The sequence below is a fragment of the Corvus hawaiiensis genome, chromosome 3 (genome assembly GCF_020740725.1).
Source record: "Corvus hawaiiensis isolate bCorHaw1 chromosome 3, bCorHaw1.pri.cur, whole genome shotgun sequence".
NCBI lineage: Eukaryota > Metazoa > Chordata > Aves > Passeriformes > Corvidae > Corvus > Corvus hawaiiensis.
The window spans coordinates 36826504-36842942 of NC_063215.1; the positions used below are offsets into that span (position 1 = coordinate 36826504).

At 36.7% G+C, this 16439-nt stretch overlaps 1 protein-coding gene across 4 annotated transcripts in view; it reads right to left on the reverse strand.

Annotated features, from left to right (window-relative positions):
* Positions 1-16439, reverse strand: part of SNX14 (sorting nexin 14) — a 46727-nt gene that overhangs the window by 21318 nt on the left and 8970 nt on the right. For all 4 annotated transcript variants that reach the window (XM_048297454.1, XM_048297452.1, XM_048297453.1 and 1 more), the window contains exons 6-15: positions 12062-12149; positions 8376-8460; positions 5972-6128; positions 5615-5690; positions 4725-4769; positions 4560-4640; positions 4302-4416; positions 3727-3882; positions 3308-3432; positions 2184-2242 (exon numbers count right to left, since the gene is read on the reverse strand). In XM_048297454.1, coding sequence (XP_048153411.1) covers positions 2184-2242; positions 3308-3432; positions 3727-3882; positions 4302-4416; positions 4560-4640; positions 4725-4769; positions 5615-5690; positions 5972-6128; positions 8376-8460; positions 12062-12149 — 987 coding nt within the window. The remainder of the gene's footprint in view (positions 1-2183; positions 2243-3307; positions 3433-3726; positions 3883-4301; positions 4417-4559; positions 4641-4724; positions 4770-5614; positions 5691-5971; positions 6129-8375; positions 8461-12061; positions 12150-16439) is intronic.

A 16439-nucleotide genomic window follows, 5' to 3' on the forward strand; every position in this document is an offset into this window, starting at 1 on the left:
ACACTCCAGAAACCCTTGACACTGCCCACCTACTGCCCTAGCAGTTTTCATAGCACATTATTTGTCCTGTCTGTCTGCAAAAAGCTATGATTGTTCTGTACAGTTCAAAGAAGTGATTCAAACCAAAAATTACAGATTACAGACAGTCATTTTTTCCTACCTTCCCACCTATATTTTCTAGAAACTGTAATTTTCTTGTCTTGGAGTAAGGGAAATGTTTCAACACATTACCCCCATGCACATTCCACTGGGATTTCATACCTACTTCTTGATCTGATTTCTTAACCAGCAGTACCTATGCAATACACACACAGTACCCATAGCAAAGCACAACCAAAATATGGGAAACAAAACTCATCTCTTTGCACATAATTACTTTGTACATAATTACTAATGCTAGAATAATAAAGAAAAGGCAGGACAAAGTATATGGAATAACATCTGGAATAATTCCGTAGGTAACCTTGATTTTTCCCTGCCCCCTTGGCAGTGACTGTAGACAATTCTGCAGAGGGAAATTCCAAAGCAACAGGCAAACTACTTGCAGATAGGACCTCTGTGTCATGGAAATAACCACTGAGGTACTTCTTCTGGAACACACAGTATCTCGTACTGTACATCAGTATATATACTGAGGGCATTCAAATTGTTCTAAAATGTAAACCAGATACATTTTCAGTAATGCTATGGATACTGTTTGAGAATATGCTGCAACAGCCCCCAAACAAATTTGTTTATTCTGTAGCCAGAGATGCATTTCAAAAACTCCAGTAAGAAATGGCCTGTAATTTCCCCCTTTCTGTTTTTGAAAGCAAAGAACCAAGGAGGTGACCTACATGTTTTCATACTTTAACTAGATTTGAGAAGTGTATGACAGAATACTTCCAAACCTTGACACGAATAATTTTGGGGAAGAAACCAGAAGGCAGATTTAAAGGTCTAGGTGAAACCCTTTAGCCATCTTCAACAGAAGCTGATGTGTGTTTAAAGTCACCCATCCCAGTGGAGTACCATGTAGGAAAGGAATGCAGTTTGGGCTAGCTGCCTTCATTCCATGCCTCTTTGCTAAGAAGCAGAAGCTTGCCAGCACCACTATGAGACAGCACTACACCAAAGCTCCAGTCCTGGACCTACAGAAACTATAAAGACCACATAAAAGACGTCACCAACGGAGAATAAAGAGAACAATCATGCCATTTTTGAAGAACAGGACAAGGGAAGAAAGGTGTGTGTCAGTAATACAAATCTCACAATAGGCTGAGAAACAAGAATTTGCTGTCAGGTGTAACTCTAATGAAAGCAGAGAAGGTTAAATGAACCACTGTTACTCCTCTACAAGAGGACAGGCATTAGCATTTGCCACAGTACCGTGGATCTTATTTCATACCAAGAAAGAAAGCCTATCCAAATTAAAGACTGTCTCACTGAAGTTTTCCTTCTTTTGGCTAGGCCATAAGAGAAATTCAGTTGGGCCAGCCCACGACTGTTGGAGCCATCCAACATAAAGTGAAACACAAGAAATTATGAGACCCCAAGGTTATCAACCCAACCCAAGCCCACAATGGAAGATCACCCATCCCCACCACAGGAGAGGTTCTTCTACTCCACAGGCTGTCAGGAGCCTGAAGGTGGTCTCTAAGTGTATGGTCCAAGCCCAGAAACAAGGCTTCTAATGCTGCATTTCTGCAACGGAGTTGGGGGACAGAAAACACATTTGATGTAGGAGAAGTGGCAGTTGTTACAGTAAGAGGAGATTCCCATTGAATAACCAGGTTGGTTAGACCTAGGGTACACTGTACCTATCCATGTAGCATCTGAAATCCAAGAAGACACAGCTTGGCAGCACAAAAATGGTATTATATATACACAGTCAATTAAATTACCACTTTATTTTCATATTCTTTAATTCTCACTGCACGATTTTTTTCCCTTCCCTCTTCTCAAATGTTGAGGTCTAAATCACATTTTAAATTCTTTAATGCAAAACACATAAAGAGAAGAGACATCTTGTATAATATTGCTTACATCTTTAGCATGTATATTGTTCATTTAAAAACAGAAGAAGTAGAGCTAAAAATTAAGTCAAATTAATATCAGGCAATAAGAAAATTCGTACAGTTTATTATTTTGATGCTTTTAATTAAAAACCAAAGAAAACCACTTAGAAGTTCTACCATACCTACCTGTTAAATTTCGAATTGCGGGTTGGTGACTCTGCTCCTCTTAGAAGGTGTCTGAAGTACTGTAGCAGACAAATAAGGTATCAAGGAAAACACTGCATTAACTGAGGTAACAGCTACTGTGCAACAACACTGCAAAGGTCAGGAAACCAGAACTGAAGGAAAAGCCAAACTGACCACAATCTAGCAGTTAGAATTTTAATCTGGAAAAGGATAGACCATACAATAATCAATACACGAGCCTAGGACTACTTATTTAACCTTACATAATCTCAAAATTAAAACCACAAAGCTGAAATAAAAATTAAAATAAGCACCAAAATCCATGTCATCTCCTTGTTAAAAAAATCAAGCATTTGAGGCATTATAGCTATCATGGGAGAGATCACCATCAAAACTATTTTTGAGAAATGTTCTTTTTATTAAGAGTAACGCTAAGTAAGACAAGTACCCACTCCCAGGACAAATCAATACATTCTGCCTCAAATAAATGCAAGAAGCTTAACATACAACCTGACTTACACAAACTTCTGAAAGGAACATGAACTCAAGACTCACCCCTGTGATTAAAGTGTGTACTACTAGAAGGCCTTAGGCAGACAAAGTCAATCCAGGGTGGGGAATTCTTAAGGTGGCATTTAGAACTCAATAACACAACAATCTTAAATATCTTATCAATTGCTTTGAGCAACCTTCTTGAAAACAAACACCAGACTTTTAGCTGCTGGAATGCATAATGCTGAAAAAACCTAAGTACGACTTTTGTATCTTTAAATACCATTATATTTTAAAAAGTAAATAAAGAGATCGTGTTCTACATCTATCAGGCAGATTACTTCTGCACCAAATTTGCAATCATAAAAGAAGGGGTGGAGAGGATTTTTTAATAGCTGTGATATACACAAATTGTTACATCAAAAAATGAAGTTTTCTTTTGTTCTGTGGTGTTGTGTTGGACTACAATAAATTCTGTCTTCCTACTGAGAATGGTCCAGCTCTAGAATGCCAACTGAAGTGGAAAATGGAGCCATATTTTTCAGTTCCACACACACGACTGTTGTAAATAGCGTATCCTAAAAAAATACAATCTTGCTTTTAAGATTACTCTTCTAGTCTTTCACTCTTACCTCATCACTGTGACAGAACATAGGAGTAAAAACATTCTCGAGCAGAGAAAGCACGTGCTCATAAGCTTCAAAAAGACACCGCATAGTTTGAAGTTTCACAACATCCATATATGGACCTTCAGCAACTAGAAAAACCAAAATTAAGTATGAATAGAGAGAGATATACATACAGGCATATAAAGTTCATGGGTTTTTTCTAGTCAGAGATTGTGCTTATTTTGCAAGCTATTCTACGTCTTACAAATAAAAAATAGAAATAAATTAACAAAACAATGATTAAGCACAATATAGCAAAGGGATAACGAATTTTTAAACTGACAAAAAAAAGACTGATAATATTCAGCAAAATTTGTTTCCACTTTATTACAGAATGCTGTTTAAATTCCAAAGTACGTTATTCCTTTCAAATTCCAACTTACTTCTTTGAATCTCTTCCACAATGAAAGGGTCAAATCTAATCTTGTCAATGCTTTCATCCAAACAGTAAGTTTTGTAAATTTTCTGTACTTCCTCATGAAGAGACATCTTTTCAGTATCTGACAGTTCTGGTCTCAAAATTCGGTCATTGAATTCCTCTGAGAAGTAAAGGAAAGAAAAAAGCATTTCTTGATCAACTTGGCAAAGAAAGAACATCTTGAAGCACCCTATAACATCAAAAAATTTTCCAGTAGGTAAGTAATTTGCAAAACTTAATTAAAAGTTAAAAGAAAACTTAATTAAAATTAAAAGAAACATACGACATCTCAAAATCCTAGGTAATAAGGTACCTGCCTTCTTATTAACTATAATTCAGATTTGTTCATAAAGTTATTACTAAAAAGATATTGCAATTAAAATAAATTATTCCTTATCACAGTAAGGATAAATCCACGAGGTTGTTCCTGGCATATGAATGGTTTTTTTCTTCCTAAATGACCCAAATACAAATTGTAGTTTTCCATTAGAATGATTTCCAGATCATCAAATAACTTCAGCACAACATTTGTAATCTTACCAACTGTAAGGCAGAACTGCAGCACATGGACTGCCCCTTCCTGTTTCAGGAAGTTCATAAACCGAAATAAAAGGTCTTGCTGATCTCTGATCTCCTTTAGCTCCAGTTTCAGTACCTGAGTAGGTTAAAAATGCAGTCATCCACCTTTCAAACTTTCAGTGAGTACATAAATATTGCAAAGAGTTGTAGAACAGAATGAGCAGGTAAATAAAACACTTATTCAGAACAGGAAAGGAAGCAAATGTTGCCTTTACTTACAGATGGTTTTTTATTTCTTGGCTCAGCAAATTTCTGAAGGAATGGAATCAATGAAGAAGTAGGCTCGGTTGCTATCTCAGGCTGCAGAAAAAAATGACAACTGGGTAAGAAAGTGACTTTCATGGGTGAACAAAATGCCATTGTTTTAACTTTGTCAGTACTCACTGGACTGTCATCAATGAAGATCAGCAGCAAATGGTTCACAGTGTCCTGCAAGGAACACAATACAACAAATAAAATTAATATTAAAAAAACTCAACAAAATAGATTAAAATTATTTCAATAGTACGTTATACCCAAGTTTAAACCTGTGTATATTAATACTTTTTAAAAAGCAAAGCCTGGGAATACATGGTTGAGAATTGACCTTCAATGGCCTCCTCAAGTTTTTACAAGTCAGGGAACTTCTGAAGAGACCTGCACAGAAATATTCTTTACCCAGTGGAAGAAAGCCCTCCAAAGTATTTTCACTGTAAGTGCAGATCTAATGAATTACCAATACTTCCACACTATGGTACTTTCTGTTTGCAGCCAGGTGATCCCTGCATGAGCACTGCAATTTTGCCTATTAAAATACAAGCATATATAAAAACAAGGATGCCAGCGTTGCAGATTCAGAAATAAAAGCCCCCTGATTTGCAGAATTAAGGGGAAAAAAGTGATTTCAATACAGCTGCAAAAACTGCTGGTTTACTTAGACTGCTGTAAAGATCCACAGAGCTAGAGCTCAAGTAATCGAGCCCTTTTTAAATGTAGCAATAGTAACGTGAAGATGTTTACACTAGCACAGCATTCTCCCATTTAACAGGGGTTGTAGTCCTTCACTGAAAAACACATTCTTAAGATATCACACCAACACTGTTATTTTAGTCAGTTGAGTGAGTTAATTTGTATGAACAAATAAGACAACTGGCCACAGGATTCCTTTTTCTTTTATCGAGTCAAAATGCACAGCAAGTAAGTCATTCTGCATCATTTGCTTTACCACAACATACTTAGTAGGAAAACAGTAATTTTGAATAAATTAAGATTATTCTCGTGCTCCAAAGTCTTACAGGGTCAGCTAAGAAATCCATTGAGGGAAGGAACACAGAACCAGGGAGAATCTCTCTAATCAGAAGGGCCAGGGATCTGAAAGAAAATAAAAGAAAGAAAGTAAAAATCCAAAGCAATATTAGATTTCATAAATTTCTAAGTGAAGTTTGCAATGCTGTCATATACTACTGGGAAATATTTTAGGATTTAATAATACCACAAGCATGCTATTTTAAAGACAAATCAAAAAAAAAATCATAAAAAAAGGGGTAAGAAGGAAGATTACTTTGAAGTCCATTCTTTCACTTTCCAATACTATAGTACTACACAGTATGCAGACACTTAAAAAAAAATACAATTCTAAGTAATTTATATACCTGCACTCTGTTGACTTTGGGGGCAAAATATAAGGAAAAAGAAGTTCAGTAAGTTTTCTTAAGTAGTGAAGTTCATCTCTTCGGCTTCTCAAAGCAACATGCAGTTCGGGTCCATATTCGTCTAAAGCAGCTTGCTGCAAAGATTCCGCATTTTTTACTGAAAGTAAAAAAAGAATTACAGAGTTGCTTCAGCTTTTTCTTGCTGGGAAACAAAAGGCAATTGCTTTCTATTTGAGCTAAAAAGTTAATATTTTTAGTACACATACAACTGCCAAAGGGATAAAATGTTGAAACTTTACAGAAGAACCTTGGCTTAGACTTTGAAGCCTGGCTATGTAAAAATAAAACGTCGCACTGAAATAAGAATTCCTTCACCAAACAATTGCAGTTTGCATGGTATCCAGAATGCTTTCTCATTTATAATTATATATAAATAGATAAAAAATAATATAAATTTATATATCCAATTTTTATATATATAGATAAGAAATACAAGAACTCTCACCATCTGGATTCTCAGAAAAACTGCACTGCGCAAAGTCTGCCTCTAATTGCCTTTTTCCTGACCTTCTTCATGATCTCCCATTTTTTTGGCCTACAGCACAATTTGAAATCAACGTAAACTTTTACTCAATCCTGTAATATCTGCTTCCTCCTTAGAACACTTAAAAACAAACGTGAAGGAACATACATTTCAAACACGGGGTAAATCAAGCCAAAACCTGCAGGAGGATCTGCAAGAGTACTGCCTCAAGTCACAGTGGAGTAGAAAGAATACCTCTTTAACAGATTAGAAAAACTACAGATATTAATTAGAAGCAACAATGTTGTATTTCTTCTGATTACTTCAAAGGCAAGTACTGAGCTGTTACAAAGCATACCTAGCTGGACTAGCAATGTGGCACAGCCTCATGCCAACACCACCACCAGGCACAGGTGAGGTACATAATATACTCCTCAGTTACCTTGAAGGTTAAAACTTGTTCCCAGCATATTAGAGAAAGAAACCTTCTGGCTTAGCCTTCACATCCAAAAACCACGAGTGATATCAGCTGATAGGAAGGATGCAGGAATATATATCACCTGATAAATATGCCTAGCTGGTGCCACTAAAAGCAGAGAGAAGGAATGTACCCTCAGGTGATGAAATCATAGAGGTGTCTGTGCAAATAGGACTAAGAGAGTAACAAGACTAGGAGAAAAGGAAATGCCCCCTAAAAGCAGTAATTTGAAAAAGGATTTAGAAAATACGGACAAAGGGCTAGGCTCAACTAGCAACCAAACCAAGGTCTGAAAGCTGCCTCTGAACCATGTATAGTGGCAGCTGCTTTAGCAGTGTTTATTCAAAAGTGCGACTAAAAGTAATTTTCAGCTGCTACTTCACATATCTGCCCTTAGGAAACAAATCTGTTCCTTTAAAACACTGAAAAAAAAGGCTTTATTTTCAATGCTGTACATTTTAAATACAGTTCTTTACTGTTAAAGGAAACTGTCTCCAACTCCTTGGTAGAAATCAAAGGAAACATGAAATTTGGTGTAAACAGCACTGTAAGATTATCTAGTATTATCTTGAAATTGCTGTTGTGCCATGAAAGACATCCAATGTGATTACACTATGTCTCATTATTCATCTTAATCATTAACACTACTCACAGGACCTACGGCATATATTTATGGATATCAAGCAGACATTTGGAGGGATAGAAGAAAAGTTCACGACTCCAGTTAAAGTAAACATCTACACTTAAAAGTTGAATGAAACCACATTTAGTAGATACAGCACTGTGGAACACAGCCAGTGAAAAAAATAAAAATAACAACAGCAAGTGTTTCCAAATATTTCTTCAATGTGTAGTTTAAATATAATTTTTACATTAGGCTTGTGAAGATACTCTTACCCTGGATAATAAATATGCTTCTGCTCAAAGTCTCACCATGGATTACAAACATAAACCTAGCTTTTCAACATATTACAGCTTCACTAATGCAGATTTGAAATCATTCTATCTATAAGAGTTATGAGGTAAAGTGCACAGATGTACAAATCCTTTCATCTGTAACTGCTCATCTGGAATATAAAGGAAAAACTTCAAGAAGCATTGCTAAACGATCTTGATTGCTCTGAACAGACAAAACCCACATTCCTGTTTACTCCTGTAGAGACAGAAATTTAGTGTTTTCATCGTGGGGCAATAAAAATCAAAACAGAGAATAAAAATATGTACTGTAACTTTTTCTCTATTTGCCTTTGCAACCACCAGAAGAAAAATGCAAAAGGACCTCTTTTTTTAAAAAAAAGAGGACATAAGGATGAAAAGACATAGCAATATAATCTCAAACATGCATAAAAAAAATACTCATACTTGGCCTTTGAAACTGACAACGTATTAAGTCTTGACATTACCTTTTTGCCTGGCCTTGGCTATTACTTCAATGTGTTTCATTGCTGCCTTGAGCATCTTCTTCGTTACAACAGTTGGAATGTCCACCTAAAGAATAATTTCAAAATAAAAACAAAACTGTTCTATTCCATCCCCCCCCCCCCCAAATTTATTACAGAGAACCATCAAACACAGTAATTTGCTTATATGTCCCAGTTTGAACCATAGAATGAACCATTAAGAAACAACCCACAAAGCTATAGACGAGCTGACAGTGTGCTCATTCTTCTGGGCAAAGTATATAACAATACGTAGAACTAAATGTCATAAATGACACTATTAACACATTTATTGTCAGCTCATTCCCACTGTGACTTTTTCATTGCAATAAATATGGCAAGGCAGTGTGACTTCCGAGTCACAGTATATGAAGCCCAGTTCTATGGGAAGATTTGACCACCAACAAAAGCATCAAGTTAACTATGCTGTGCTTCTAACACCTGCATGCCTTAACACTCTGCAGTCATGTCCACAAGGACTGAAACCAAAGAGGAACCCTCCTACAACCAGGCAGAAAAAATGTCACCCTTCAGTGATGGCAGAACCAAAAGAAAATTTGAGTTACAGATTCAAAAGACCATTAGTGCCAACAACAAAGCCATGTGATCGTAAGCCAAACGAAAGACAATGTATGATTTAATCAAGGATTGTATTAGGGTCCTGCACTTGTATTTTCTTTGATGGCTACAAAAATTGAAGGAGAATTATAGAACAGTTCAGGCACAAATGGACCTTGGGATGCCCTAGCCCTGCTCCAAGCAGGCTCTGATCACAGTGCTCAGGGCTGTATCCAACCTGGGGCTGAAAACCTCCAGAGTTGAACACAGTCACCTCCTCCAGCCCCAATCATCTTGGTGGCCCCTTGGCTGAACCCGCTCCACTTTCTTGTGGAGTACAAGACTGGATTAGTATCCTAGATGCCATGCAAAGAGCATCCAGTGAAGGCAGATAATCACTCTCCTTGATTGTCTCTGCTCCTGTCACTACAACCCAGGATGCTGTTGGTGTTTTAAGCTGCCACTTAGGGCTCATATTCAGCTCACAGCCTACTATGGGGCCAGGTCCTTTGCAGCAAGCAGAGCTTCTCCCTGCAGCCAGTCAGTCCCCAGCCTATAGAGTTTCAAGGGATTCTTTACCAACTGCAGCATTTTTCACAGAAACTCATCTAGAAAGTGATTTACACTTTGCATGCTATTTTAAACAAGAGACGTCTCAGAGATACAAAAACATACAGCGGTAAATGTTCAAAATCTAAGAATTTTGAACAAGTTTCTTTCCTAATGAAGGAATCCCTCCTTGGTACAACATCTTGCCAGATGAGGAGAGACAATGCAATTGCAAAGGCCACCAGAGCTGAGAGAAAAGTTGGTCATTTTTATTCAATTGTATCAAGGAGTTACATATTCCTACACGCTCCCTTATAATATTTGAGGGGTTCAGCTATGACCTGACCTGGCAAGCCCCAACAAGCCAGTATAACTGACTGGAGCTGCCTAAAAGTAAGGTCAGCTCCTGTTTACAAGCAGGGAAGGACAAGCTTCTGCTTAGCAATGGAAAACCCTGTCTTTTGCGCCTCACATTCCAACAGTAATTTCTAGAAATTAAAAGATTCTTATGGAATATAGGGATAGGGCAGTGTTTCTTCCTGCAGAGGTAACTCAAAGAGCACAGCCAAGGAAATTGTTATCAACACTGCAGGAGACACTGTTAACTTTTGTCAAAAACTTCAGTCAGATGCTGGGCTATCTATACCACACTGTGCAAAAGGAAACCCTTCCCTTTCCCTTCAAAATCCATAACCAATCCAAAAATGGCCACAGCAAGGAAAATCCAGATTTGCAGTATTTCATCATACATTTAAGAGGTGACTAGCCTGAAGTGCTTGTTACTTTACTCAACAACTATGTTTCAACCTAGGCAGCTTTAAATAGAAAACAAAAGCATTCTTTTCACTGAAGTAATTCTCAATTCAAAAGTACAATATTCTTTGGCAAAAAAAAAAAAAAAAATCCAAAAAAATGAAAAAATTGCCTATGTTTTCTTACACAATTCTTCCTCAATGTAAACATTTTATCTTTATTAGCTAGAACTATTGCTTTCAAGCATTTAACAATAAGTTCGAAACAAAGTACAGCTGCTTGGCAAAGGTATACGATTATTTTATTTTGCAACTGATGATGATGAATTTCTCCTCAATGTATGCATTTCTGTGATTAACTTTATTTTTTAGGTCCCCTGACAGTGCTTAATACTGGCACATGTCTTGAGCATTTGTTGCACATATTGCCTATTCAGAGAACTGAAGATAGTACATTTAAATCCTCACTATCAAAGGCAGAGGTGGTAAATTTTCAAGATGCTATAGCTCACTTGAGAAATCCCAATTAATACCTTACTACATGATCATAAAAGGTGACATGGTCATTTTCTGAGCCAACAATGGATCCATGAACAATGCAAATAACATGGCATGTATTACAACTCCAAATTAAATTTTAAGACCTTGGTCTAGATTCTCACTTTGGAAGATTTACTCCAGTTTCACACCTCCATACACTACATGGACATTTCCTAATCTTCCCCCATGTTCACTTTAAAAAGCAATATGCCTGATTTAGATTAAACAAGAAAGTCATCTGGATTTGATATGTAACAAGGAGAGAATCAAGCTGCTAATAGGTCATTTTAGGGTACATGTACAACTTGTAGCTCAGAAAATATTGCTGTTACTAAGGAAGGGGGAAAAAAATACACATTTATGGTAGTGGCTCCAACAGAAAGGTCAGCACAGACTGATTCGGGAAATTGAGTTAGCAACCCTTTTTGCTTAGAACAGCCAGAAAGTTAAAAGCAGTTCCTATGAAACAGGCTTGAAGCACTTTACTGGGAAAGAGTTGAGCTGTTAGAAAGAGAGTGCGTACAAAAAAAGTATGTGCTAAAAAAGCATGTGCTAATCGATCAAACACAGCAAACAAAAACTTTTAATCTTTAGCACTCAGAATGTTCCTGAAGAATTTCATTAATATAAGAACCACACTTGTTTTAATTCTTACAATAAGCTGGTAAGACCTAATGACAGTCTATTCTTCACAGACAATGTAAGGGCCTTGTCTGCATTTTAAGAAGACAAGCAAAAAAGAAGCTAAGACAGGTATGGCAGCTCACCATTTTCTAACAGGTCTTTTTCAGTAATCCTCAAAATGGTTTCCACTTGGATTAAGTCACCAAAAGACAGCTAAAAGATCACAAGGTTTTAATAATGCCCTGCACTGGTGTAAAAAATATATATCCATTTGCAAGAATTGGGGAAAGGTTTGGTCACAAGGGACCTTCACAGATCACTTATTCCAATCCTCTGCCACGGCAGGGACGTTTCCCTAGAACAGGTTGCTCAAAGCCATGTCCAACAGGATGTTGGACACTTCCAATGATGCCTCTTCAGAGGTGGTTTACAACTAGGAATGGGATAAGCTCCAGAAGGAGGGAGTAGATACCACAAAGAAGTAACTTAGATGGTTAGCAACAGCCTACACTTTCTGTAAGACTGACTTTGGAATCCCCATTTTAACAAAACCCTAAGAACTCACTAGAGATGGACATCAATAATTTCTGACGGAAAACCAACACTAATGCCTCTAAGGTCACCTACCTTGTGAATTCTCCGAACTAAGACAGATGCAAAAAATCGTAGCGTCCCTCTTAACTCATCCACTGAGGACTCATCATCAGTAATATTTCTGAGTGTTGCAAAGCATGCCATGTAAGAAAACAGAATAAAATACATTTCTATTAAACCAACCACAATACATTTGGAACTATTAAAAGCATAAGAAGATTCAACAGTGATAGTTCAGCTGGAATGAACTGAAATGAAAGCTACCAGAGAGTGAGCAGTCTTCTGTCTGAGGAAAATACATGGAATTCCCACTATGCCTGTGTACACAATGGCTTAACAAAAACGTCAGGAAATTGGAATGGTATACCAATTCCTGCTCTCATGTACTCTCTGCATGATTTTGACTGTAAAATCTTTTGACATAGTAAAATCTAACCTAGTTTCTACATATGTGAACACATCCTAACTCAATGGCATAAAAGAAATTGAAATTATTTAAAGTGGCTTCTGCTTGGAAACAAAGAAGAATTTAAATAGATTTCCAAATCACTATGTCAAAATATCATCTAAACTTTTTATCTGGCTTGCCAGTTCCCATCTGCTGCAATAAAACATGCTCAGTGAAAAATCATGGTAAAAATAATTAAATGTGATTCAGGAAGAAAAATACCTAACTCCACGACTTTTCTGGAAAACTGAATGAAAACAGGAAATAAACTAAGTCTTAGATGAAGAAACTACAACTAAACTGAGTGGAAAAAGAGATCATGATGCCAGTATTCCACAAAATGCAAGTGAAAAACCCAAAAATTTACCAGTTATTGACATGAACTTTAGAGCAAGACTAATATATTGGTAAAACTGAAGTACAGCAGCTGAATAATGACAGAACAACAGAAGTTGCATCCAGTTTCACCTAATGACAGCATGCAAGAACCATCACACTTTTTGGTAAGAAATAAGCGTAAATATTACTTGCGTTAAAAAAAACACACTACAAGCAAGAACAGGACATCTAAAAAAAAAAAAATTATGCATAAACATTTTACATTATTCAGCATCCAACTTTTAAAGCAATTTTAGCCTGGGTTGTAGAGGATTCAAAGGCATGTTGATGATGAACTATCAGGTACAGATACCAGAGATACCAGTGACCTGAGAGTCAAAGTATATAAGTAACTGCATGAAAAAAAACACCTCAAAGAGAGCAGCCTGGCATAAGAAACACAGCCATCCTCCAACAGCTAATCATATGCAGATAAGAACACTGTAGGGGAAAGTTTGGTTTAAGATCAGCAGCTGACCTTTTATAAGCAATATGGTTAGAAAATACCCACACTGTCAAAGGGACTAGCATTGCCAAGGGATTAGCAAACAGACTGTATTATGATAGTACTAGTATTTGACAGACAACAAGATACATGAAGTAATTTGGACCAAGAAGTTGTTATTTTATGGACACTTGGATAACCAGTATCTTGGCTAGCTCTACTTGGACATGACTTTATGCCACATATTATCAAAACAGATTTGCAGAGACATTCTTTTAATCACCAGCGGACTGAAGACTGGTGAAAAAAACATCATGAACCTGTAAAATGTCAAATCTCCAGTGACATGGAGGAAAGTCCAAGTAACCCTCTTGGAAACATTTTAAAAACTGGCTGCGTTTCCCCAAAACTTTAGGAATATTAATTGTAAACAGTTACAGAGTCTAATGTCTCAAGAGAGATACACCCAACTGCTATCGCACACAAAGTCTTACGGGATCCACTGATAAATAAAAATCATAGACAAATAACAAAGTGATATTTTTCCTCTGTGTGTCAATTATTCTTACAAAACTTGGCTAACTCCTTTCAAAAAGATGTAGAAAGTAAGTCACAGGCTAATAAAAATGTAAAGCTATGGTCTGTAACTCAACAAAAATTCTGAATTTTTCTTGCATTACTTGCATTTAAAATAGAAGCAGCTCCATATGTGAAAACATTAGGTTTAGTCACCATCCAAAAAAAAAAGTTTTCATACCAACGTATTACAAAAATGTGGTAATTTCTGAATTCTGTCGTAACCTGAGGAAACTGGAGTTGCGGTACCACCAATGACAAAAATATTTAGTAAGCACAGAGTGACTCATTCAAACTTTAAACTCTCCTATTTAAAATGAGGTTGGTATAAGCAAGATATTATATAGTTTTGCTGCATAGCATAAGCAATAGACTCAGACCTGTGCTTTGTAGCTTTACAAACTTGGATTACTTACGACTATGCTCTATTCTTCTCATACAGTTGAAAAAAATATCTTAATATAACCAGCATAAATACTTCAAAGAATAAAAACCATAAATGCACATAGGTATAATGACCTATTTCAGTACAGTTCACTGGATTTTAAGCACTAGTCCTCATTTCCCTAAAGTGGTCCAAATTTAGGGATGTTTGCCTCTAAATTTTAACCTGCTAACAAAACATTAGAAATTCTTACACAGTTTATTAATGAAACAAATATAAACCAGCTTTTATCTACTTACAGCACTTTTATTCCTAAGAAAAAAATCCATGATTTTATCTTGCAACACACCCTTCTGGTAAACATTACACTTCCCTGGCTTCTGACTGAGATACATCCTGGTAACCCTAATGTCCAAGACAGCATCAGTTGGCACAGCACATAAAACAAAAAGCAAAAACTTTTTTAAAATAAATTAATAATTACAAAATAGGTAGCTTCTGCACAAAATCCATTCACGTGAAAGGCAGAGCAGCTAGCAGAAGGAATTATGCCCAAACTTTTCTTTGCAAAGGAACGTAGCCAACTGTTTTACCAGCCTGTCAAGTGTGAATTGCCTGCAAGTGCTTACCCAGCCACACTGCTAAATAAGGACAGGCTGGATGCAAAGACTCTGTGAAGAGTTAACCTGAGTGAGGTTTATTTGCTCAGAAAAAAAAAATATGTTCTGAATGCAAGAGTCCTCTCTCCTGGGTGATCTGAGCTTTGCCAACAGTGCAGGCACAGCTAGAGTAGGAAGAGTCAGAACTGACGTGCTCTACAAGACCTCACACTACGGCACACACACTCCCTGCACAACCCTTTCTGGAAACACCTGAATGTCTAGACTAAATAGGATCAGATCTGACATTACTAGTGTTAAACTGAAACCAGTAAGTCTTTCAGGACCAAGCTGTCTCCTGTAGAATTACCTGGACATCACTGCGCTCACTACAGGTCACTGAACTCCCAGTATGTCAGGTTCACAGAAAGCTTGTTAGATTTGATCAGCGTGGTGTGAATTGAAGGAGCTAGTTCAAAATCCAGAGGTGCAGCCATGCAAAACCTAACACAGTGCAGGAACACCTACACTGCTCACCGGAGGGCAAGATGTAGCAGAATGTAGGCTCGTTGGCTGCATATCAAATGTATTCTACACTGCATTTCCAACTGTATACTATATATATAAACAGTGAATTATTATCCCCACCAGATGATGTATTCCAGACTTTCAGTGTCTTGGGTGTCAGAAAGGTAAGTAATTGGTGGAAGCCAAGTTTCCTTGTCAGTCCATAACAAAGACACAGGAGGCACCTTCCACTAGCCAAGAAAAAACTCTTTTCCAATCATGCAATACAGGAGAGAGTTGCCTTAAATCTCTTACTTTATCAACAACTCAATAGAACATGCTCTAGTTTTCCGTATTTGAAAGTTTAAAACCTTAAGGTCGCCAACTTGCTTTCACAACACATGGTGCTAAAGCTCCCTCTGCTGTTTGCATCAGCACTGAAGTTTTACACTTCAGCATAGTCAACACACAAGTTTGAGGTGAGACATGCAGGTATTGGCCACAATCAAAAACCCAAGAGGCAAAGAAGTCTGAACAGAAAATTTTATATCCCAGAGACAGAAAAAAACCCAAACAGCACTGAGTAAAATAAAAGAAAGCATACAAATTTTTTAGGACAAATTGAACATTTCCATCCAATGAAAAAGTCAAATTCAGAATTAAGGCAAGATACTATTTTAACACATTAGTGCCAGCATTATCAATTAGAAATATTTTATTATCTTCTTACAAAGTACTGCAAAGCACCAATTAATATATAAAAGTACAAGGAAGAAAACACAAAAGAAGCAAAACAACCCACAGAAAAAATGATTAGACAGTCTTTTCTTTATTCAACTATTTTAAAGTTATTTACTATTCTATTGAGTGCAACATAATCACTGACAGTCTTAAAATTCAGAAAATTACAAGATGATGTCCAAAAAGTCGGCCATATGCATTCAAAATACCTTTTCTTTAAAACCCTGCAAAGTTATTTGTTTTTTTAAAGTAATGTGGTAGATCAGTTATGGTTCTAATCTGGAAGTAAATTTCAGAAGTGGTGACAGGTTGAATTTTTACACAGATCTTCA